This window comes from Canis lupus, chromosome 28, assembly GCF_011100685.1.
Source record: "Canis lupus familiaris isolate Mischka breed German Shepherd chromosome 28, alternate assembly UU_Cfam_GSD_1.0, whole genome shotgun sequence".
Taxonomy (NCBI): Eukaryota; Metazoa; Chordata; class Mammalia; order Carnivora; family Canidae; genus Canis; species Canis lupus.
The window spans coordinates 22,106,175-22,132,208 of NC_049249.1; the positions used below are offsets into that span (position 1 = coordinate 22,106,175).

The following is a 26,034-nucleotide window of genomic DNA, read 5'->3' on the forward strand; positions in this document are numbered from 1 at the left end:
TTTTTTTTAATTTTTATTTATTTATGATAGTCACAGAGAGAGAGAGAGAGGCAGAGACACAGGCAGAGGGAGAAGCAGGCTCCATGCACCGGGAGCCCGACGTGGGATTCGATCCCGGGTCTCCAGGATCACGTCCTGGGCCAAAGGCAGGCGCCAAACCGCTGCGCCACCCAGGGATCCCTGCAAAACCCTTTTTAAAAATATTTTATTTATTTATTCATGAGAGACACAGAGAAAGAGAGGTAGAGACACAGGCAGAGGGAGAAATAGGCTCCCCACAGGGAGCCCAACAAGGAACTCAATCCCAGGGCCCCAGGATCATGACCAAAGCCAAAAGCAAACGCCCAACCACTGAGCCACCCAGGCACCCCTATTATTGCAAAAGTTTCTTGATGAATGAAGCATTTGATTGATTTACATTCTCATGTAAGCTATTTAATTTGGGTAATAATTTCAGGATGTTTTTCTGTCACTGCAGCTGCACCATTGAACTGAACACTGCTACAGTTCAGCATATTCCTACACTGAACTTAAACTCAAACCACATTCATTAACAATGTAATTCTTCATAATTTTATACCACTCACTGCTAGTTGTGTTTGTCATCAATGAAGCTGAAAAAAAATTCTTCCTCATATCTCCATCATGTTCAAATTGCCTACGTACCAAAGTAATTATCATGTTAGCATATGTGTGCATTCAACAACTTGGAATGAAAAATACTTTACTAGCTGTATTTCTTCTGTGAATTAATCTGCCATGTCATTAGCTGGTTGATAAATTTGTCCAGCCATGAAAAATAATATTTGACTTACCTTCTTTGGTACAGAGTCAGCCATAATTTCCAAGATTTTTAAGATAGTCTTTGTCTATTTTTTTTAATTTTAGCATCTCAAAATGCTACCTCATAAGACACAAATTTCCAATGTTTACATGTATTGAACTTCTGCTTCTATCAATTTTTTAAATTCAATGGTTTTTCTCTCAAAGTGTTCTTAAGGTTTTGAACTTACTTTTTTAATTTTTTGTGTAAATGCTACCTAAGTTGGATGACTTTATTTATTAGCTTTTTCAGCTAGTATATCTCTGCAGATAACACACTACGGTTTCAGGACTTCAGTATCAATTTTGCCTACAAAACTGAGCTCAACATGTGAGGAAACATACTTCCAAGTAAAACTGGTTCAAATTCTTTTGATTTTAATTTCTTCAGAAACACTTTCATTAGTCATCATTTGTTGTATTACTGCTGCTTACATGGTAAGAAAAGTATGTTTTCTTTCTTGATTAAAAGTAGTTGGCAGCCCCTGTGGCGCAGCGGTTTAGTGCCACCTGCAGCCTGGGGTGTGATCTTGGAGGCTCAGGATTGAGTCCCACCTCAGGCTCCCTGAATGGAGCCCGCTTCTCCCTCTGCCTATGTCTCTGCCTCTCTCTCTCTCTGTGTCTCTATGAATAAATAAATAAAAATCTTTTAAAAAAAAGTAGTTGAGTGTAGTTTGACACCTGTAAATTATAGTTAAATATTACTATGAAAACTTGCTTCCTAAATTTAGCTAACATATTTTAAATGATAAATTTTAAAGACAGTTTTCACAAAAAGATGTTTTTAATAGGTAAAAATAACAACTAATCTGAAGAAATATTTTTATTTTCTCAGATTTTTACATACATTCAGTTTACAACTGACCAACTAACTTTGAATATCACACATGGTAACATGGTCCTACTACATACACAGCTCTCAAACACATGACTCATGGACAGCACTTGGTCTATGCCTGTTCAACAAGATAAGTTCCCTGATCATGCACTTGGATATTAAATTACTATAGTTTCTGAAAGCCTACCCTTGGCTTTGGCTCAGGTCATGATCCCAGGGTCCTGGGATAGAGCCCAGAGTCAAGGTCTCTGCTCAGTAGGGAGTCAGTTTCTCCCTCTGACCCTCCCCCTGCTTATGCTCTTTCTCTCTCAAATACATAAACAAAATCTGTTTTGTTTTTTTTTTAAAAAAGCCTACTCTCGATTCTGCACTGCTTTCCTTGTGAATTGGTACAAGCAGTTCAAGGCTGCAAGGATTCATGAGTTCTCTTGGAGTAGTACTGACCTGAAAACCTGTGTGGCTTGCCCAAGGTTCTAACTCAATTTCTTCATCTTTAAATGGGCCGTTGAGAGGATTATATGGTATTATCCATGAATTGTTTAACAGAGTCCATATAGAGTTGATGCCACGACTACTATTTTCAACTCCCTGGTGTAAGGAAGACTAGTATGTCACCCACCAGATTTCCATCCTTTGATATCTTCCTTAGGGCAAAGTCCTGTGGGGAGGGGTCAGTTGCTTGGCACCATTCAATGAGCACAGACATCTACCAACTTTCTCTCCTCACAGTCTTTCTTGTGAGGAAGAACTTCCATTTGAGATTTTTATGTATAGTTCTCCATATTGTACAACTATGGGAATGGTACCCCTAGGAGCTGTGCAGTGCATTCTACATAGTTGTACTTGGTGTTGTCTAGACCAATCAGGACCAAACCTTGGCCCAGGGACACAGTCCTCTTGCAGATAATTTACTCACCAGCCTTCCTCCCACAGAAGTCATTAATTGAGACTATAAAGCCAGCTTGAGTAATATAATCAGGACCCCAATGACCACTCCTTTCTCCTTTTATTTATTTTTTAAAAAATATTTTATTTATTTATTCATCACACACACACACACACACACACACACACACACACACAAACACACATAGGCAGAGACATAGGCAGAAGGAGGAGCAGGCTCCACACAGGGAGCCCGATGTAGGACTCAGTCCCGGGACTCCAGGATCGCGCCCTGGGCCGAAGGCAGGCGCTAAACCACTGAGCCACCCAGGCATCCCCTCTTTCTCCTTTTAACAAATCAGTTCAGAAGGTAACATATATCAGACATTATCTGTAGACAGCAGAGATTTTATTTCCTGACTTCTAATTCTTTGGTTCAATACACCCTGTAGCTAATGTTTACCTGGATATCTGGTCTAGGGCTGATGACTATCTAGTTTCCTTCTCTGGGATGCACAAATGCAGGGATGAAGGCAAATCCAGGACCCTGGACAACAAAAGGCAAGATAGCTAGGTATAAATTTGTGTGTATTTTCCTTCCTTTTTTGCAGAACTACGATCATCACATTTTGTGACGAATGAATAAATGAATAAAAAACAATCAACAAATGTGTGTGTCATTATATAATTCCAAGGGACTCTATGATACACCTTGGAGTGGCCAATAGTCTAGCCTTTAAAGAGTGTGAAAAACAGATGATGGAATAAGACAAAAGCATGTGGAAATGGTCAAAGCCAATAGAAGACTAAAGAATAACAACACAAGGGCCATACACATGCTCTCAGTGCAGGAGACTAGAAATTCCAGTTAACTCACTCCCTCCTCAATGGTTTGCCAGTACAGCTATCTGGTTTCCTGCCTTCATTCTATCTAGGAAGCTGGGAAAGCCTGCACAGCTAAGTACAGTTCCCAAGCATGGGGGAGTTATGCTTCCAAGGGTGACTTTCAATCAATGGGAGATGGGAACTGGCAGATGAATGCTTCAGTTTCCCTGTCCTTTGGTGTGACAATCCTGAGGCATGTTGTACATATTTCCTCAGGAGTTTCCCAGTGGGATTGATTGTCTGTGCCTATATGAGCAAAAATTTCACTGTTGCACACATTATCCACTTTCCTCCATTCTTTTTTTTTTTTTTTTAAGATTTTATTTATTCATGAGCGACACAGAGAAAGAGAGGCAGAGACACAGGCAGAGGGAGAAGCAGGCTCCATGCAGGGAGCCCGATGTGGGACTCCATCCTGGGACTCCAGGATCCCACCCTGGGCCAAAGGCAGGCGCTAAATCGCTGAGCCACCCAGGCTTACTTTTCTCCCTTCTTATTTTGTCACTTCCTACTCTATCACTTCTGCTCCCTGGGATCACTCCCTGCCCCCAAATCCTACTCTCAGGCTCTGCTAGTGGGGAAACTAAAATAAGGTCCATGAGCAGCTGCCAAGTAAGCCAACCATTTCTTCTTCATATTTTAGCTTAGAGGATCCTCTTCAATTAGGAGGACTCAAAAAGTTTCACGGAGCCTGTGTTCACCTTCTCGTTCTTGTCTCTTTGATAGTCATTTTTCATTCATTCAACAAGCACCATTTCAAACTCTGATGAAGTACAGAAAGACCAAACTCTACTACAACATCTATAACCCTTTTCAAGAAATGTATTTACTTCATTTATTACAATAGAATCTATTGAAAATGATATTTATATAGAATGAAATAAAGATGAATTTTAAAAAATCATTTTATTTATTTATTTTTAAGTAATCTCTACCCTCAGTGTGGGCCTTAAACTCATGACCATGAGATCGAGTCACATGTTCTACACACTGAGCTGGCCAGGTGCCCCAATTATTTTTTAATATATGAGAAAGTGCTAAACCTCACTCACAGAAATAGAATCGCAGATTTGAAAGATGTTAAAATACCATTTTTCACATTTCAGATTGGCAAAGATGAAAAAGTTTGTTAACACTGCACTGGAGATTTGGAGAATCATTACTTAACAAAGTATTATTGATCACCTCTTATTAGTCTATGCTGGACACTGAGTAACCAACAGTTACTCAGTTGACAAAGTAAACAAAAATTCCTTCTTTCCAAGAGCATACATTCCAGTGTGAGAGTGGGGTATATAATAAATGGAAATGAAAAAGAGGAGAGACAGAGACTGAGGGAATGTCATACAGAGAGTGTTTTAGGGAAAATGAGCAGTATCAAATATAGTGAGTGACCAAGTGTTACTTTAGATAAGATGGTCAAAGGAGACCTTCCTGAAAAGTTGACAATTGAGTGAAGGCCTAAATGAGGTGAGGGGTGAGTGTTGGAGATTTCTAGTAGAAATGTTTCCAGGCAGTATGAAGTAGTGAAGTGACTCCTTTCACAGATTTTAGTTATCAAATTTGGACTAAAAGTTAGGCAATGATTTCTTACATATGACACCAATACTACAAGCAACCAAAGAAAAAATAGATTAATCAGATGACATTAAAATGTAAAACTTATGTACTTTAAAGGAGATTATCCAGAAAGTGAAAGGACAACCCAAACAAATAGAAAATATTTGGAAATTTTGTATCTGATCTAAAGGTCTAGTGTCTGGAATATACAAAGAACTTTCACAATGCAAAAATAAGGCAAATTCTAAAATGGACCAAGTATTTCTCCAAATCAAATATATAAATTAACATGAAGGACATGAAAAGATGCTCAACATCATTGGTCATTAGGGAAATGAAAACCAAAACCACAGTGAAATCCTTCACATCCATTAGGATTGCTAAACAAAAAGACAACAATAACAAATTTTGAAAAGGAGAACTGGAACCTTCACACATTGCTGGTGTGAATATAAAATGGCACAGCCCCTTTGGGTATTAGTTTGGCACTTCTTCAAAAAATTAAATGGACAGTTACCATGTGACCCAGCCTTTCCACATCTGGGGATATACTCAGAAGAATGGAACATATTTCCACACAAAAACTTGAACGTGAATTTTTTTTTTAAAGAATTTATTTATTTATTCATGAGAGAGAGAGGCAGAGACACAGCAGAGGGAGAAGCAGGCTCTATGCGGGGAGCCCAATGTGGAACTTGATCCTGGAATTCCAGGATCACACTCTGAGCCAAAGGCAGATGCTCAACCACTGAGCCACCCAGGTGTCCATTTACCAGTTTTGTGACTGATTTAGGAATAATATTTTAGCATTCTTTTTTCTCTCAATGACCATCTAAATTTAAACCAGATTTGTCATCTTCCTGAGTCTCTCATTAATGAATTAAGTAGAATGTTGACACATGCTTATGTGAGATTGAGTTTTTAAAAAATAAAAACACGAAGATTACCATGGCATAAAGATACACACATAGGGAAGCAAAGTGAAGGTTATTGGCAATTTTTCAGGCAGTTGTTTTTGAATGAGTTTTTCCAATAATGACAATTTCCCCAACATCATCCAGTACAGGGATGAAGATCCTTACTTCCTATGAGGTATAAGGGCTTAATCTTGGCTTTTGGGACTTGATATCTGAAAAGGCTTCCTCCGAAGTTCCCCTAAGCTTCCCCCAAAAAGTTTTGCAATATCTCCTATATATCTATGAAGGAAGTAATAAAAACTTTTGTATTTCTTTTGTGAGTCTCATCTTCCCACAAATGGTATAGTTCTATTTTGCATGGATGAGAATTTTCTAGGTTTTCTCTTAGGTGATTTGGGACCTGACGGTACCAGGAGTCACCAAGAGAAAACTATACTTTGGGATCACGTCTGCTGTGCCAGTTCTATCTCTTGGGGACCATAAGAATTGAATATAAAAGGAGTGATAATGAGATATTTCCTTCCTGATCACTGGACTGGGAGGTACCCATGGAAAATCTGTCCACCCTAAGAATGAAGATAGGTAGGGCACACATTTTTTAAAAAGTCTTTTTTAAGAGGTTTGGAGAAGTAACTTAGAGATAAAATCATTTGTGATCCCTTCCAGGGATGATAAAAGATTGTGAACTGAAAATAGCTTAGAGATAGGGCTTTATTTTGGACTGTCTTAACAATGGAAGGAGTATCAAGAGGAGGATGAGAAACTATGACCTCCAGGGTCTTTATCATATGTGTACTTAGTCCCTGCCCTATACTTCACCTTCACTGTCCTTGGAGTCTTTATTGCTCCAGATACTGTAAACCAGGTTGAATTTTTCTGAAAGGTCTACAGCCTCAGAATTTTTTGAAGCAGGGTCAGAAGCCTGGGTAACAGCATAACCAGGTCCTCTCCCCAGGTCTCATTACAAGATGTCAGCCAGACTGCAATTTCATAGAAGTCTCAGGGGCATACATCTCTATAATTTGAGTAAATAGAATTATTTTATACGTCCCATTTTTAATTCTAAAAATGAAGTGATTTTTATCATCCTTATGTTATGGAATAGGAAATGGAGGCTTTCAACTTTAATTATTAATATGCCTCCAATCCCACAGAAATTGACACTGTAGAGACACTAATCCCAGAGAAATGTTTGAGGGATTTTTTTCTTTTTCTTTTTTTAAACTCCAAGAGCTGCAAAGGATTTGACCTTGCCAGCACCAAGGGTGAAAAGGATGAAGTTAGCAGGTCATTAAAAACAGTTCAATCTAGAAATAATTAGGGCTGGAACAGCTCACAGCAGCGGGAGGGGCAGCAAAGATCGACTGACTTAAGGGGCAGGTAATTTTACAGCGGCCCAGAGATCCAATTTCTAACTAAAGTTTTTTCCTTCCTAAAAGTGATCAGATTAGATCTAAACGGCGCTGCTAGCACCATCTTTCAGGCTGTTAAAGAAAATAAAAAAGCTTTTATTCTTATCTAAATCTTTTTGTTGCAATTGTCCAAATCTGCCTAGATTTTCAGCAGAAGAAAGGAAGAAGTCCAGGCTATTAATTTTCACAGTATTACAACACATTTTCGAGCGACACGTCCCTTCCGGGCTGCGCTGCGAGTGCGCTCCGAGCCGGGGAGGCCATTCTAGGTTCACATAAACCCCCAGAGAGCGCGGAGAGAGACCGGCCGCCGCCCCCGGGTCTCCGAGACCCTGCAGGTTGCAAGAGCCGCGCCGGGTGCGCGTTTTTAAACAGCCCGAGGTCACGTGGCCACCGGCAAGCCCCGCTATTGGCTCTCGGGCTCTCACTCTTGCCTTTGGCGCCGAACCTTTCGCCCCTTGTGGACGCAACCATTGGCTCCGCGCTCGGAGGGAACACGGGCCAACCTCACGCACAAGGCTTTTCCGAACGAAGCTTCCGACTAATTTTCAGGAGAATTTCAGCTACAGACTCAACAATCAAATGAAATCCACTTAGGGACGCCGTGTAAGGCTCCTTTGGACAAAAAGAAAGAGAAGACCAGACCCCGACGCCCCCTACGCTCTGTAGGGGCCGAGAGAATGGTTCCGCCCAAGGCGCGGACTCCGCCTCCACGGGCGCCGCCATTTTGTTTGGCTGGAGCGGGGCGAGCGGCGCCTTGGGGGAGGGGTCTCGTAGGCGTCTCACTGGACCCCACGACCGCGCTGTCGCTTCTCCGGAGGAGTCCTCCCCGGCGAGGGGCGCGGAATCATGTACATAAAGCAGGTGAGGTCCGTGCGTCCCGCCCGCCCCGTCACGGGCCTCGGAGGGCCGCTCCGTGAGGCGGGGGTGTCGCGGGGCGACCGGGGCCTGTCGCCTCCCGCCTCCCGGCAGGGCGGACCCCGAGCTGAACGCGGGCTGCGGGGGAGGGGAGAGGCCCCGCCCCGCGACGCGGGGCCCTGAGAACTGGGGCGCGGGTCTGCAGCGCGGGCCGCCTCGCGGGGCGCTCCCCTGAGGAGGCGGGCGCTCCAGGAGGATTGGAGGGCGGGCGGGCTCGAGGGCGCCGAGCTGGCTGGGGGCCGCGGCGGGGGCGCGTGAAGCGGTGGTCTCCTCGCCTCAGCCCCGCGGCGCTGCTCGGCCGGGGGTGGGGGGGCGGCTCGGGTTGGGGTGTCAGCCTAGCCGCGGGTCTTTGTCCTCGAATTGCGGGAGACGCGAAGGGGACGCCCCCCCTCGCGGAAGGTGTAGCGCCACCTCGTCCACTTGTGTACTTCTGTCAAAATGTGGTCTTCCCGCGCTGCAGTCCACCGCGGAGACGAGCCCTTCACGCTCTTGGAGAAGTTTCTCTGTGGGATGTGTTGGACTCTTAAGCATCCCTTTCTTGGAACGTCTGCTTTTTTTTTTTTTTTTGTTTTTGTTTTTTGGCTAGTGAGTCTGAGGGAAACGCTTTGGATAAGAAAACTGGGGCCAGCCCAGCGCGCCTGCTTGACACAGTTTCCAACAGTGCCAGTGGTTACCAGTAAACCGGCAGGTGTTTTTGTTTTTTGTTTTTTTGTAGGATTTTTAATCCCCACTTTCCAGAATGAGTTTCTCTTACATGAAATTGAAAGTTTTCTATCTTGCATTAGGGGAGAAGCCAGAAAGAGAGAAGTGCCGAGGAGAAACGTTAGTTTAGGAGTTACTTCTTTTAGTATATGTTCCCTGAAAAGTGCCTTTTTTTATTTATCAGGTTATCATCCAGGGTTTTCGGAGTTACAGAGATCAAACAATTGTAGATCCCTTCAGCTCAAAACATAATGTCATTGGTAAGTATCCATGGCTTACAACTTCAGATTTATAGGTGTAGAACCATTTAAATTCTGTCCTTAAAAAAAAAAATTCTGTCCTTTTAGGTTTAAGAAAAGAGGAATTGGCTTGGAGTATGACATAAGTAAATACATGTTTTTTGTATATGACATAACATGTCTATCAGCACTGATGGTTTGCTTATTTTATACATTAAAATATTTGCATAAGGGATCCCTGGGTGGCACAGCGGTTTGGAACCTGCCTTTGGCCCAGGGCGCGATCCTGGAGACCCGGGATCGAATCCCGCGTTGGGCTCCTGGTGCATGGAGCCTGCTTCTCCCTCTGCCTGTGTCTCTGCCTCTCTCTCTCTCTCTCTCTCTCTGTGGCTATCAAATAAATAAAAATTTAAAAAAATATAAAAATAAAATAAAAATAAAATATTTGCATAAGATAATCACTAGTTACTCATTCTTATTTGGGTAGCCTTGTAGGTTGTGTGAAAGTGTGCGTTAGAGCTTTGTTTATAGCAAATGACACTCAATTTAGCTTTTGAGGTTTTCTGTTCTTGATATATCATTTCCTAGTTAAAATTTAGGCCACTGTTGCCTTATTTCAAAGATACCCATTATTTATTCACAAATCAGATCTCAGATATTTTTTTTTTCTGTCATATTGTTAAGGTCCCACAATCCAGCTTGGTGGGAAGAGGATAAACTTTGGAGCATAACAGAATAGGTTTCAAATCCCAGTTCTGGCGCAGTCATTTTCATTCTTGACTCCCTGAGGGACTTTAGTTTTCTCATTTGTAAAGTGGAGCTAATGATACCCATCTTATAGGGCTATTGGGAAAATTAAATGAAGTATATGTAAGAGGGTAAAGGGCTAAAATGATTAGTGTTCTACAATACAGTATTTAGTCTAAAGACTCTAAGGATGAGGGTAGCCTGAGTGGCTCAGCAGTTTGGCACCGCCTTCAGCCTGAGGCATGATCTTGGAGACCTGTGATCCACTCCCATTTTGGGCTCCCTGCATGGAGCCTGCTTCTCCCTCTGCCGTGTCTCTGCCCCTCTCTCTGTCTCTCATGCATAAATGAATAAAATCTTAAAAAAAAAAAAAGAGACTCTAAGGATGGTAGTGTCCATTTTTTGCTGATACAGCCAGCAAAAGTGTTTTCTGACGTTCTGCTGAATTTTTAAAGGCTAGATGAATAAACTTGTATACGTTGTCCTTCTTGTGGGATATATATTGGTTTATCAGACTGCTAGGCCTACCATTTTATATAGACTGGGTGACTTAAGTAACAGTATTTTCTGTTTTGGAAACTCAAGTCCCAAGATCAGGGTGCCAGCATAGTCACATTCTGGGAGTCAGCATCTTCATCATCTTGCTCACATGACCTCTTTGGTTCTCTTTACCTCTTCCTCTTTAGAACACTAATTCCATCATGAAGGCCCCACCCTCACACCTCATTGTCTCCCAAAGGCTCCTATCTAAATACCATCACATTTGGAATTAGGATTCCAGCATATGAATGGGAGTGGGGGGAGAGGGAGGTGACACAATTCAGTCTATAACATAAGTGAGGTTCATATACAGATCAGTAAAGGGAGAACATCATTTAGAAATAAATAAACTTAAAAATTGAGGGCAAGAATGTTAACTATACTTCAGTTAAGAAAAATTGAGGGCGGGATCCCTGGGTGGCGCAGCGGTTTGGCGCCTGCCTTTGGCCCAGGGCGTGATCCTGGAGACCTGGGATCGAATCCCACGTCGGGCTCCCTGCGTGGAGCCTGCTTCTCCCTCTGCCTCTCTCTGTGTGACTGTCATGAATAAATAAATAAAATCTTTAAAAAAAAAATTGAGGGCAAAAAAAAAAACCTACCCTCAGCACATGACTTGTAGCTTATAGTTGGGAATAAAGAAAACATTCCCCCCCCCTTGTACCTATTGAATAGTTAATTTAATTGGTGTGCCATACGGATAGCTCGATCCAGTGTTTTACTATATTTTGATTACAAATGCCTTCTGATTTTATCAGAAAATCTTTAGAAACGGAAAAATCAATGTTTTTTCTTTAACTTACAGGTTAAAAGTAGATGAATATCTTAATTATATCAATGGTATAATTTTATTATTAAGATACTCCTATAAAATCATTATTACCTATGAGTATATCTGTAGGATCTATCAAGTATTTTTATTTTAGCTATTAGATTGCTAATACTTACAGAGGAAATTGTCTAAGTGTTATTTCTTTGATTTTAACAAGTCTTTTACTGCTTAAACATGTTTTTCTTTTTGTTTTTTAATTAAAAATTTTTTTTATTTTTTATTTTATGAGACATAGAAGCAGAGACCCAGGCAGAGGAAGAAGCAGGCTCCATGCAGGGAGCCTCACGTGGGACTCGATCCCGGGACTCCAGGATCACACCAGGGCCGAAGGCAGGTGCTAAATGGCTGAGCCACCAAGGGATCCCCCTTAAACGTGTTTAAAAACCAATACCTTGGGCAGCCTGGGTGACTCAGCGATTTAGCGCCGCCTTCAGCCCAGGGCGTGATCCTGGAGTCCCTGGATCGAGTCCCACGTCAGGCTCCCTGTATGGAGCCTGCTTCTCCCTCTGCCTGTGTCTCTGCTGCTCTCTCTTGGTTTCTCATGAACAAATAAATAAAATCTTAAAACAAACAAACAAAAAAAACACAGTACCTTGAGGGATGCCTGGGTGGGTCTGCGGTTTAGTGCCTGCCTTTAGCCCAGGGCATGTTCCTGGAGTCCTGGGATGGAGTCCCACGTCAGGCTCCCTCTGCCTGTGTCTCTGCCTCTCTCTCTGTGTCTCTCATGAATAAATAAAATCTTTAAAAAACAAAACAAAACTTAAAAAAAAAAAAAGGATCTTGGTACACCTGGGTGGCCCAGTGGTTGAGCGTCTGCCTTCGGCTCAGGTCTTGATTGTGGGATTTGGGATTGAGTCCCTCCTGCCTGTGTCTCTGCCTCTTTCTTTGTCATGAATGAATGAATGACAGCCAGTACCTTGATAATATAAGAAAGACCTGAAGTAGTATAGACTGAGATTAACATGAAAAATATCCTGTGAAAGCATTACTACTTTGATTAATGATTTTGACCTTAAGAAAGATTGGAAGGCAGATCCCTCTTATGTTGATGTTTGATGTTTGAATCCCTTGAATAAATGTTTGAATGTATCAAGCATGTACCTTTTTAAAGTTACCTTTTCTGTAGCTTTTTAACAAAAGAAATACATATTAATTATAGAGTATTATAGAAGAGCTTAAAAGCTAAATGGGAAAAAGCTATAAACTGTAGTCCTCAGTCCAAGGCCCACTCAGCTATTAATAAGGCTTTAATAGGAATGAAGTCTTAGGGCACGAGAAAGGGGCAAAGCTGGTTACGGCTTTATAAAGAAGGCACAGCTGGTTTGTGGTCAAATTAGATAACTTCCAGATAGACTTTGTGAACCTACTGTGTGTGGGAAAGATCATATGGGAAAATAATGGAGAGGGTTTTGTCTTCTAGTTCTTGTCTCTGATTCGTCAAAGTTTACCCCCCATGCTTTTGGGTTGTGTTACTCTGGGAACTAATGCCCCTGAAGTAGTCAGGGAACTATAGCCTCCTTTGGGTTTTCGCAAATCTGATCTCAGTACGTACCCAGGGCAGGCTGAAACAACCTAAGGTAGTGGAATACTGAGCCTCTCCATTGACAGGCAGCCAAGACTTGGATTGGGGCAGGTGAATCTGGGGCATATATAAACTAGACCTATCTCAGTAGCCCTTCAGTCTTGGTGTACATCTTCATAAATCTTTTTAAATAAAAATGAGCCTGTAGTGTAATATGTCAGTAATCTATTTTTTTTCTATTTAAGTCTTGAATATCTTTTATTTTTTTTAATTTTTTTTTTCATTTATTTATGATAGTCACACAGAGAGAGAGAGGCAGAGACACAGGCAGAGGGAGAAGCAGGCTCCATGCACCGGGAGCCTGACGTGGGATTCGATCCCGAGTCTCCAGGATTGCGCCCTGAGCCAAAGGCAGGCGCTAAACCACTGTGCCACCTAGGGATCCCTTGAATATCTTTTAAGAATGAGTCCTGAATATTAAACATTCTAGTCTTCCACTCTGTGGGTAGGAGTAATTCTTAAAGGGAAGTTTAAAAATTTTAAGTTACTTGTGAGTAGGTTATGGTTTGAACTGTATGTAATTCTTTTAATGATAAATTATCTTTTTAAACTTCTATTTAGAGAATTTCACGTTTACAGAAAAGTTGTATAAATAGGAACAGTACGGATAATATTCCTGCCTCCTTTACCCTAAATCTGCCTGTTAACATTTTCCTTCCTTTATCATTTGCACTCCCTCTCACACTTTTTTTTTTCTTAGAGTAAATTATGTAGGTCATGGTCCTTTACCTTTGACTTCAATGTATACTTTCTAAGAATAGGGATATTTTCTTACGTAAACACAGTACAGTTATCAACTTCAGTAAATTTGTCATTAATAAAATAATCTCTTCATTTTCCAGTAATACTGATTGACCCAAAAACGTTCTTTATATTTTTTCCTCCTCCAGTACAAGATCTACTTTAGGGTCAGGTATGGCATTCAGTTGTCATATCTCTTCAGTCTCCTTTAATCTGGATCATATCCACAGCCTTTCTCTGTTTTTTATAACATTGTTTTTAAAAACTACTACATAAGGGCACCTGGGTGGCTCAGTGATTGAGCATCTGCCTTTGGTTCAGATTGTGATCCTGGGATCAAGTCTCGCATCTGGCTCTCTCTATGTCTCTGCCTCTCTGTGTCTCTCATGAATAAATAAAAATAAAACCTTTTTTAAAAAAAAACTACATAAATGATGTGTTCTGAGGATTTTACATCTGTAGGTAAAGACATTCTGCTTCTTTTTAAGTTGTGTTACTTTTGATCACCCAGTCTAGGTAGTTATCTAGTTTTTCTACTGTATAGTGTTTTTTTCCCTTGCAACTAATAAATAGTATAAGAATGAGAAACACTTGCAAATATTGTGCTCCTTATCAAAATTTCTCCCTAGATTTAGCATTCATTGATAATAATTGCCTTTATTCTGATGGTTACAAAATGATTTTCCATTTCTAGCACTCCTTTCACATTTACTGTGTGGTGTTCTGTGAGCAGTTCTCCTTTCTTAGCTATTTATTTGTCATTTTATTATCAGCATTGAATCATGGATGATTTCCCTCCAGTACAAATTTATAATTCATCTAATTATTTTGATGCTGAAATGGTCCTAGATTAAGCCAGTGGAAATCTTTTTTAAGCTGGCTTCTCTGTCATGTCTTTTTTTAAAAGCAGTTCATTACTTTCTTGCATAACAGAAATGATTTTTTAAGACTTTATTTTGCATTAAAGGTGGTAACTGTAAGGGCTAATTTGTTTAGGGTATTTTGGTCAAGATGAGAGAGATTGGGATAGTTTGACTCAATGAGAATTTTACTGAACAGCAAAATTCAAATGAATTCATTAAATCTGAAACATTTGGTATCTTTAAGTATAGAATTTTTGTTTTTGTTTTTGTTTTGTTTTGTTTTTTAGAATTGTTTAATTCTGAATTCAGGTAGTTAAAAAAATGCCTTATACTTTTTTGTAGTTTTATGATTCTGAGATTATACATGATCTATAGGGCTGGTCATAAGTACTTAAATATGCATATAGTTTGAGAATTTGAAATTATTTAAGTATTAAAAAATTTCAGCAACATGTGAATCTTTAGAATGTTAAAAATACTCCATTATAGGGCACCCCGGGTGGCTCAGTGGTTTAGCGCCACCTTCAGCCCAGGGCCTGATCCTGGAGACCCAGGATTGAGTCCCACGTCAGGCTCCCTGCATGGAGCCTGCTTCTCCCTCTGCCTGTGTCTCTGCCTCTCTCTCTCTCTCTCTGTGTTTCTCATGAATAAATAAATACAATATTAAAAAAAATCCTCCATTATATGTAATTAAAATAGAATTACATGTCTATGTAAGTTGTGAAAACCTGGTAACGTATTTGGTTATTCCTTTTAATTTTAAACTATTAGAAAGAGCAAAAGAGTCAATGAAATAAATTTAAGGGAAAAAAACATTTGATGTCTATACAAAACTTGTACTCATTTGTTGATTAAAGCTGTTTTTATTTATTGATTTCTTTTGTTCACTCTTTTGTTTTTAATTTCGTATATTAAGATGTTAAGTTAGGGATCCCTGGGTGGCGCAGCGGTTTGGCGCCTGCCTTTGGCCCAGGGCGCGATCCTGGAGACCCGGGATCAAATCCCACATCAGGCTCCCGGTGCATGGAGCCTGCTTCTCCCTCTGCCTGTGTCTCTGCCTCTCTCTCTCTCTCTGTGACTATCATAAATAAATTAAAAAAAAAAAAAAAAAAAAAAAATAAGATGTTAAGTTAGAAAATGGAATATAAACTTCTTAATACTTTAAAACTTTAGTAAAATTTTAATTTTACTGGTTTATATGCAATGTAACATGTATTTTTTGACATTTTATAGTGGGCAGAAATGGATCTGGAAAGAGTAACTTTTTTTATGGTAGGTATTGTTTTTTAAATTCTAAATATGTTAAGACCTGGGCATCTTCAGGTAGTTTATTTTAAAAATTGGTTTTCTGAGGGTCGTCTTGGTGGCCCAGTTAGTTAAGCATCCAGTTCTTGATCTTAGCTCAGGTCTTGATCTCAGGGTCATCAGTTCAAGCTCCTCATTGGGCTCCATGCTGAGTGTGGTACTTGGAAAAATTGATTTTCTGAGGTTATGTCTGCATGAAACTCCAGAAATGCTTCATATAGGGTAGTAGCTTAGTGTATAGGGTGAATATAATGATCTGAGTTCTACTCTATAACCACTGATTAATTAGCTGAGAGACTGGGCAATACAATCTAAGGTATTCTGCACTTTAAAAACAGGTGTTACTCTTTGCACTTTAAAAACAGGTGTTAGGGCAGCCCCCGTGGCGCAGCAGTTTAGCGCCACCTGCAGCCTGGGGTGTGATCCTGGAGACCGAGATCGAGTCCCATGTCGGGTTCCCTGCATGGAGCCTTCTTCTCCCTCTGCCTGTGTCTCTGCCTCTCTTTCTCTCTCTCTGTCTCTATGAATAAATACATAAAATTTAAAAAAAAAAAAGGTGTTAGAGGGCAGCCTGGGTGGCTCAGTGGTTTAGTGCCGCCTTCAGCCCAGGGCGTGATCCTGGAGACCCGGGATCAGATCCTGCATTGGGCTCCCTACATGGAGCCTGCTTCTCCCTCTGCCTGTGTCTCTGCTTCTATCTGTTTCTCAGGAATAAATAAATAATTAAAAAAAATCAAACCGGTGTTAGACCTGCCTACTTTGATGGGTTGTGAGAGTCCTGAAATAATACCAATGGAAGTACTTTTTAAACTTGAGTTCAGTATTTAAATGTTGCAAAGCCCATATATAAAAGTGTAAATACAATAGAATAGTTAATATTGATTTAGAAAATGTTTCATTTTTCTGTTTCATTTATTTATTTACTAAGTAAGGAAGCTTTATACCCATTATAGGGCTTGAAATCATTTTCCAGAATGAAGAGTCACGTGCTCTATTGACTGAGCCAGTCAAGTTTCATCTTCTAAAAAAATGTTCTCTAAATCATTCTTACGAATGATGGGGTATAAAAAATTACAGACTCAACAAGGATTGTTAATTTGATGATAGTTAAATAGCTTTGAAAATTCTAAAGATAAAATACATTTAAGTGGGGCACCTGGGTGGCTCAGTTGGTTAATCATCCAACTCTTGGTTTCAGCTCAGGTCATGGGATCAAACCCTGTGTCAGCCTCTACATTCAGTGGGGAGTCCACTTGAGACTCTTGTCTGCCCTTCCCCACCCACGCTCTCTCTGTTTCTCTCTCTCTCAAGTCTTTAAAAAACTGAATTTAAGTATCATAGTGCCTCTGTTAGCAAATCTTTCAGAGAGAGGGAAAAAAAAAACATTTTAACAGTTTTGGACTATAGAAGAAGTAAGTTGAAAAATTTGAACCTCTTAGTTGAGTAGTCCTTGAGGAAAAGTGGGGAGCTTAAGAACAAAGGTTCTATCCTTTCTGTGCTCACAAATCAATAGCCCTTCAGTTGTTGTAATTTAGTGATGGTAAGAGAGTGGGATTGGAGTAGAAGTATTTTGTAATCTCTAGGGGAGTGAACGCAATTTGAATGTATCCTCCCGAGGTGGTTATAAAAGATAACCAGTCCACCTCCACCCTCAGTATACACATTCATAAATGCACACTCAACTCTTAGAATGTCAAAGGTCTCTTGGGTGGACTGGAAATAGGACAGCTGAGTAGAGTTTCATTTCTAGGGCAGGGTGGTCCAGTTAGGTACTCTGTATAGAGGCAGGAATGGCTTCTTCATACAGAAGATAAGGGCAGTGCAAACAGTGCAGTAGAAGGTGGGAATCTGAAATATTTCCCTGTATTTCCCACTTAGTTCTATTTCTTTTGACAAAAAAAGTATATGGTTAAGGATATTGTAGGAATATATCCTGTTTTGTTAATAAATATTTTGACGAAAAAGAAAGAAAAAATATTTTGATGTATATTATTTATATCTGGTGGGTTAAAAACAAAGTTTTAAAACCACTCAGTGTATACTTTGATTAAGAGACTCTGGTTTGCTTCTCTCTTTTTGTTATCTCAGTGTTCCCTTTTTCTTTAAGTGTTTCAGTGGGAACTCCTTAGTATTTTATCATTTCTAAGCTAATTAGTCTGAAGTACAGGCAAATTTTCTGCATATATAGAAGAGATAATCTGCTTTATCTGCCTTGTTCATTACATGATAGAAGTTATGGGGAGTTATAAATAAGGCATTCTTTTAGACTGTACTAATAGTTATGTTTTTGTATTTGTAGCAATTCAGTTTGTTCTTAGTGATGAGTTCAGTCATCTTCGTCCAGAACAGCGATTGGCTTTGTTGCATGTGAGTGAAATTGCTTTGAGATGTTATTGATAGTATGTATTTTTTAAACTATGTTATCAATTCTGGTAAATAAAATCATTTGTTCAAGCTTTCAGATCCTTTGTAAATATGATACGGTGTCTCTTAAGGGTATGTATTCTTTGGAATTTGCTATATTAGTGCATGATAAAGGTCTAATTTTTTTATAATAGTAAGGAAATTTTCTATAGATGGTTATGTCTTCCCTATACTTTATTAGGGAGTATGGTCTGGTAATGCTCAGAAGCAGGTTTGCTGAGGAGAAAAAAGAGTTTGAGATTGGGAATTAAGAACTTTGAGACTTAGAACCAGAATTGGGAACATTAGAGAAACGACCATTGCAAACTAAGCAACATACTTGTTTTATTTTGGGCCATATTTTTAAGTTAAATGGTAAGAGGATTTTCCAATATGGAAGATAAGCATAATTATAGTAAAGAAAATTGTTAGAATTTTTCATTGGATAATTATGAATAAGAACTAAAATTTCAGGATTAAAAAATTACAAAAGGCTATACTAATGATAAAATTTCTTTTTGGTTTTAATATGGCTTATAATTAGTTATAAGAGCAGAAAGTGAAATTCCTTAATATACCTCAACAGAGTCTCTCACAGGAAGGTGTTTGTTTTTTAACCATTATCTTTTATTTTCCCTCTTAAATTTGAATTTTTAGCCTAGTAACCAGAGTTGGTTACCTTGTAGATAGATATATATTTAGGTTTCTAAGATTGATATTGAAAGAGTAACCTCATGATCCTGGAGTCCCAATATTAAGTCCTGCATCAGGCTCCCTGCATGGAGCCTGCTTCTCCCTTGCTTATGTCTCTGCCTCTCTCTCTCTCTCTCTCTCTCTGTCTTCCATGAATAAATGAATAAAATCTTTAAAAAGGGGGCAGCCCCGATGGCGTGATCCTGGAGATCCTGGATCGAGTCCCACGTCAGGCTCTGCATGGAGCCTGCTTCTCCCTCTGCTTGTGTCTCTGCCTCTCTCTCTCTCTCTGTGTCTCTATGAATAAATAAATAAAATCTTTTAAAAAAATCTTTAAAAAATTTTTAATAAAATCTGGAAATTATCTGGACTTGGTATCGAAGTGCCTGGGTCATAAATTGATCTATATGTGACACATGTTAAATGTGTGTCTCTTCATGGCAGATTTAAAATTATGTAGTGTATTGCAAATTAAGTGTTTAAGAAAGCTGAGTTCTAGTAATTATATACTTTATTAGGGTTCCTTTCCAGCATTGAGTCTGTAAGAGAAAAACCTCAAAGTGTTGTAGATACTAGCAAATAAGTAGAATTACATGGGCATGTATGTTCTAATAAAGTGGTCTTCAGAACAAGACCTAAATATATCTGACTTTGATATCTCTTGCATAGTTCTCATGTTTTTAGTTAGAATCTAACCATTTGGTTGAAAAGTGGTGTTATCCTAATCCAGTATCTTTGCTCTTTTGACAAGAAGGATAAATACCCGTCTGTTAGAAATTTTTCTCTATTGAATTAGGCTTGTTATCATGCACTAAACTTTAAAAAGTATTTAGAGAAGAAAAAGATAAAGGTTGTGAAAATATCACATAAATGACAAATTTGTTTGCATGTTTTAGGAGGGTACTGGTCCTCGTGTCATTTCTGCTTTTGTGGAGATTATTTTTGATAATTCGGACAACCGGTTGCCCGTGAGTAATGGCTTTTTCCCCCAGTAATAATGTTGAGAATTTTATTGATGCAACTAATTTTCTTACAAGCTTTGAAACATTTATAACTGTACTTAAACTCTTATAGTTTATGCTAAAATAGCTATACAGTTTACATACTAATTTTGTCTTAAAATTATAATGAACATTCTAGTAAACTGATGGGAGTGTATAAGCTATTGTGAGAAAATGTCTGTCATAGAATTGATATTCATAGCATATCTTTACTGAGAAATAAGTTTCAAAATAATTACTAGGGACTCTAGAATGACCTTATTAAATAAAGAGTTTTCCATTTTTACTGTGAGATTAACTTTAGGCTTTTACATTTTTTCTTAGATCGATAAAGAAGAAGTTTCACTTAGAAGAGTTATTGGTGCCAAAAAGGATCAGTATTTCTTAGACAAGAAAATGGTCACGTAAGCATTTTTTTTTTTTTTACGTTTTAATGTCTTTCACAGGAGTAAAAGTATTTTATTTGCCGCGTTATATGGGTTATATGCCTCATGTTCAACAAACCAGTATTTAGAGCATTAACTTAAGATTCAGGATTATCTGAGGCTTGATAGAATAGATGGTTTATTTAATGACTATACTCCCTCATGCCCCTTAACTCAAGAGTCTGCCTTTATGTTTTTGCTTATTGTTGGGTTATTTATCTGAATTTTTTTTTCAATGTTTATTGATAGGAAAAATGATGTGATGAATCTCCTGGAAAGTGCTGGTTTTTCTCGAAGCAATCCTTACTATATTGTAAAACAAGGAAAGGTAAAAAAATTGTATGTCCTTGTTTTATAGAATTTGTTCTCTTGAGTGTATTCACTTGAATGATGAACTTGGCATAGTTTTAGGGATTAAATTGAATGAAAAATGGACCTTACTGTCTTGTTTTCATTGATTTATTACCTTTTATGTGACTGCAAAGTACATCTATTGTGTAGTAGGATAGAATCATTTCAGCAGTTGGATCTTGTTTTCTTTGCCTATATCTCTTAATAAGTTGTACTGTACTGGAAGGCATTTTTGATTTGTGAAAGTCAAAATGATCATTTTTAAGAATATTATAGAGGAGCACCTGGGTAGATCCAGTTGGCTAAGCATCTGACTCTTGATGTTAGGTCAGGTCTTGATCTCAGGATTGTGAATACAAGCTCTGCATGCTGGGCATGGAGCCTGCTTTAAAAAATATATACTATAGAAATTCTTTAAAAATAACACTAAAAAAATTACTTCCTAAAATTAATAACTCTGTTACTTAACATATCACAGAACTGAAATGGTAAAAAGCTTACATTTCCAGAAATCTACCATAATGCCACATATTATTTTTTCTTGTAGAGTTATATTTATTATAGTTTTTAGTAATATACTTTCTACTGTCTCCTCACATACTTTAAACTGTAGCTGATTTCTTTTTTAAAAACATACCCTGCAGTGTTCTCATAGTTTGTTGTAGTAGGTTTTTGGACTAAAGGAAAGTTCTTTTTATTTTTATTTTATTTTTTAAGATTTTATTTATTCATGAGAGAGAGAGGCAGAGGCAGAGACACAGGCAGAGGGAGAAGCAGGCTCCTCAGAAGGAGCCCGATGTGGGACTCGATCCCCTGACCCGGGATCACACCCTCAGCCAAAGGTGGATGCTCAACTGCTGAACCAGAGCCACCCAGGTGTCCCAGGAAAGTTCTTTTTAAATAACCACTTATTTCATATTGAAGGATTTTTAGATATGTGTTGGAAAGGTAGCATTTAGGAGAAGTGATTAGGATGAGTGTGGTGTTTCACATTTGGGAAATGCAGAACAAGTTTTTGAAAAGACCATCTTTATAAGCAAGGAATTTCTATAAAAGGCTGATTGTGAAAGATCATTTATCTGAGTCTTCTCTTTTTTAAGATTTTATTTATTTATTCATGAGAGACACACAGAGAGAGAGAGGCAGAGACACGGGCAGAGGGAGAAGCAGGCTCCATGCAGGGAGCCTGATGTGGGACTCGATCCCGGGTCTCCAGGATCAGGCCCTGGGCTGAAGGCGGCGCTAAACCGCTGAGCCTCCGGGGCTGCCCCAAGAAAGGGAATCTTAAGCCAACTCGACACTGAGTGGGGAGATAGATGCAGGGTTTGATTTCACAACCCTGAGATCATGACCTGAGCTAAAACCAAGGGTTGGATGCTCAACCAACTGAGCTACCGAGATGTCCCTGTTAAATTTTTGATAATACCATTATAGTTTTTTATTTTTATTTTTTATTTATTTATTTATTTATTTTTTAATTTTATTTATTTATGATAGTCACAGAGAGAGAGAGAGAGGCAGAGACACAGGCAGAGGGAGAAGCAGGCTCCATGCACCGGGAGCCCGACGTGGGATTCGATCCCGGGTCTCCAGGATCGCGCCCTGGGCCAAAGGCAGGCGCCAAACCGCTGCGCCACCCAGGGATCCCCCATTATAGTTTTTTAATGTAGCACAATAGCTTCCCTCTTGTAAAAATACTTTGTTCTTTTAGAGTGGAGTTCATCTTTTATACCTTATCATGTTGACTTAGAAAAAATATGGTAATGGAATGTTCTTCATTTTTAATTTAGAGTTTTATTCATAAATTCGACTTATGAATGGATCAATTCTATTTGGATTTTCATTTGATAAATTTCATTTAATAAAGGATATAGATATGTGGGTATATGCACTGTACAAATTAAATTCTTGAAGTGGTACTTAAAACTCAGCATGTGGATACTCTTTAAAGGTAGTGTTCTAAAAAAAATAAATAAAGGTAGCATTCTTAAAGAACAGTGTGTAGCTATGTCATAATTATTTTTCTAAAAATTTTAGATCAACCAGATGGCCACAGCACCGGATTCTCAGAGACTAAAACTATTAAGAGAAGTAGCTGGTACTAGAGTATATGATGAACGAAAAGAAGAAAGTATATCTCTAATGAAAGAAACAGGTAAAGAAATGTGATTCTGCCCTTTATTATAAATTATTTTGTTGTGTTATTATATTGAAAGGAATTCTATTCTCAGGAGTATACAGTTTGATAATTTGCTTTTGCACTGAATGGAGAGATAATTAGTTTGTTACACTTTAAGGTTTGAGATTTCCAGTAATTTCTCTCTTTAAATAAAGAATTGCTGTTAGATAGTAATGCCTTTGTAGGTCAACTATTTTGTGCCTTTACCATCCTCATTGTTAGTAAGGTAACAGATTTGGATGCAATCCTCAAGAAAAATTGCTGGGAGTATCAGTTGGCATTAGGTTTTAAGTTGTTTAGGAGCAAGTTCAACACTTTGAACTTAGAATTTTCCTTTAGTACATGTATTATAAAAACCCTACTTTGTTGTTCAAGTGCTGTGTTCTGTCACATTTTAGAGTCAGTCCTGAGTTCAAAAATCTGACTAATAATAATTAACTGATACTGTGACTTTAGACTTGATCTTTCTGATCTAAAACCTCTCCATATGTAAAATTCTTTTTCATAGTTCATGGTGGTGAGTAGAGGAGCAAAGTAGCTTCATGATTGGAATATAGGGGGTGTTCTGTATATGGCAGTTACAGATAATGCTGTTACTATAAAAGTTGAAAATCGATGACATTAATGATGTTAGTAGGGTTTTTGGAGGTTTTTTTTAAATGATGTGGGAAGGCACAGTTGCCTTTAAAGGACGTTCAAACTGAGGCCCTTAAACAAATGTAGCATAAGAGCTAGTAAGTACTGATTCGAAAAGATACATATGGACCATATGTTCCTTGTAGCATTACTTAACAGTAGCCAAGAGGTAGAAGCAACTTAAGTTTCCATCAACAGATGAATGGATAAAGAAGATATGGTATATGTATACAGTGGAATATTACTCACTTTTTAAAAAATGAGATATTGCCGTTTGTGACAACCTGGATGAATCTAGAGGGGTATTGTGCTGAGTAAAATAAATCAGAGAACGGCAAATACAGGATTCCACTTACATTTGGAATCTTAAACCAAGCAAACAAACAAAACAGAAACGGACTCATAAATACAGAGAACAAACTGGTGGTTGCCAGGGTGGTGGTGGTGCAGGGGGAAGATGGGTGAAATAGATGAAAGGGGAGAAGAGGGGAAAAACTTAGAGTTATAAAATTAAAAAGTGTCACCATGTGTAACTTTATTCTCTGATGCTTTTCATAATAAAGCATCGTGTCATTTTAGTATCTTAGATTTGGTTGTCACATACTATCATATTAAGCTATAGTTCTTAAGATTAATTTTAACTCCTAGCATATTTGAAGAAAATTATTTACATAAAAGTTTTATTCAACTTCTTCGCCCCTCTCTCATTTCTTTTTAAGAGGGTAAACGGGAAAAAATCAATGAGTTGTTAAAATACATTGAAGAGAGATTACATACCTTAGAGGAAGAAAAGGAAGAACTAGCTCAGTATCAGAAGTGGGATAAAATGAGACGAGCCTTGGAATATACCATTTACAACCAGGAACTTAACGAGACTCGTGCTAAACTTGATGAGGTAAAAGAACTTTGTCACTTAAATTCAGAGAGATTTTAGTTTGTTTTATATGTTAAGCTCATTTTATATTTCTATTTTTCAATGATTTTTAAATAGAAACTTAAAGAATTTTAAACCTCTTAGTGAAATCATTGGTCAGTAAAATTGTTCGTTCAGTTTCGTTCAGTTTATTCCAAGGAAAGTCCTTAGACCTGTATGGTCCTTGCTATAGTTGTGTCTGAAATATAATCAGGTGGTGGTGCAGTGCAAACCAAGATGAGGGAAGCCACCTTTAAAAGCTTCATGAAAAAAAAAAAAAAGGAAAAAAAAATAAAAGCTTCATGAAGGGGTGCCTGGCTGGCTCAGTCAGTGGAATATGGGACTCTTGGTACTAGGGTCATGAGTTTAAGCCCCATGTTGGGGGTGGAGTTTACTTTATAAAAAAAAAAAGCTTCGGGGATCCCTGGGTGGCGCAGCGATTTAGCGCCTGCCTTTGGCCCAGGGCGTGATCCTGGAGACCCGGGATCGAATCCCACGTCAGGCTCCCGGTGCATGGAGCCTGCTTCTCCCTCTGCCTGTGTCTCTGCCTCTCCTTCTGCCTGTGTCTCTGCCTCTCTCTCTCTCTCTCTGTGTGACTATCATAAATAAATAAAAATTAAAAAAAAAAAAAGCTTCATGAATTTTTTTTGGGCTTTTTAGTATGTATTTTTGTTGTTTCTCCCTCTGCCTATGCCTCTCTGTGTCTCTCGTGAATAAATAAAATCTTAAAAAAAAAGTATTTTGTAATTAGTATTGCTGATTTTTTTTTTTTTTTTTGTATTGCCAACCTTTTGTCCAAAAATTTGTTAATTTGTTTTAGGTAATATTTAAAACTATAGGAGCTTTCCATTTAAAACTACTAAAAAAAAAAAAATAATAAATAAAAGCCTCTTCAAGTGAATGATTTTATTTTAGCAGATATTTTAAAATTCTGCTACGTTATGACATATTAAATACAAAGTGAGTTAGAACTTACAGCTTTTTGTCCCCCTCAGCTTTCTGCTAAGCGAGAGACTAGTGGAGAAAAATCCAGACAATTAAGAGATGCCCAGCAGGATGCAAGAGATAAGATGGAGGTAAGATTATAAACGAGGCTTATGTTGACTTACATTTTTTGACCACAGTAAATCCTTTTGTACCAGAATTAGGGAGTGGAAACTTCAAACAGGTGTTACTGGGATTGAGTATTAGAAAGACAGAATAGTACTGAACTTGTAAATGAAGGGAAAAAAGGACAGAACTAATAGAAACTCTGCTGTTCCACTTCTAATTGTTTGATTCATTTGTTTGATACTTGACTAGGATATTGAGCGCCAAGTTAGAGAATTGAAAACAAAAATTTCAGCTATGAAAGAAGAAAAGGAGCAGCTCAGCGCTGAAAGGCAAGAACAAATTAAGCAGAGGACTAAGTTGGAGCTTAAAGCCAAAGATTTACAAGATGAACTGGCAGGCAATAGTGAACAAAGGGTAAGTTAAAATGCTAAAAATGAAAGACTTATAAATGTTAAAGCTGAATAGGAATTGCAAAAGACCATGCCTTCTGTCATGGGGGTACATGATTTTAAATTTTTGAAAAAGATCTGGCACATTAAAATAATTTCTACTCATGTAGCAGCTCAGTACTGTGTCCTGTTTCTTTCATTTAAAA

General features: G+C 38.5%; 1 protein-coding gene across 1 annotated transcript in view; it reads left to right on the forward strand.

The window, feature by feature from the left end:
* Positions 1–8,026: 8,026 nt before the first annotated feature.
* Positions 8,027–26,034, forward strand: part of SMC3 (structural maintenance of chromosomes 3) — a 39,385-nt gene continuing 21,377 nt past the window's right edge. Inside the window, exons 1-11 of the mRNA XM_038578770.1 lie at positions 8,027–8,183; positions 9,124–9,199; positions 15,714–15,752; positions 18,085–18,152; positions 19,778–19,849; positions 20,207–20,286; positions 20,557–20,635; positions 22,696–22,813; positions 24,193–24,368; positions 25,382–25,462; positions 25,689–25,853. Coding sequence (XP_038434698.1) covers positions 8,169–8,183; positions 9,124–9,199; positions 15,714–15,752; positions 18,085–18,152; positions 19,778–19,849; positions 20,207–20,286; positions 20,557–20,635; positions 22,696–22,813; positions 24,193–24,368; positions 25,382–25,462; positions 25,689–25,853 — 969 coding nt within the window. The 5' untranslated portion in view covers positions 8,027–8,168. The remainder of the gene's footprint in view (positions 8,184–9,123; positions 9,200–15,713; positions 15,753–18,084; positions 18,153–19,777; positions 19,850–20,206; positions 20,287–20,556; positions 20,636–22,695; positions 22,814–24,192; positions 24,369–25,381; positions 25,463–25,688; positions 25,854–26,034) is intronic.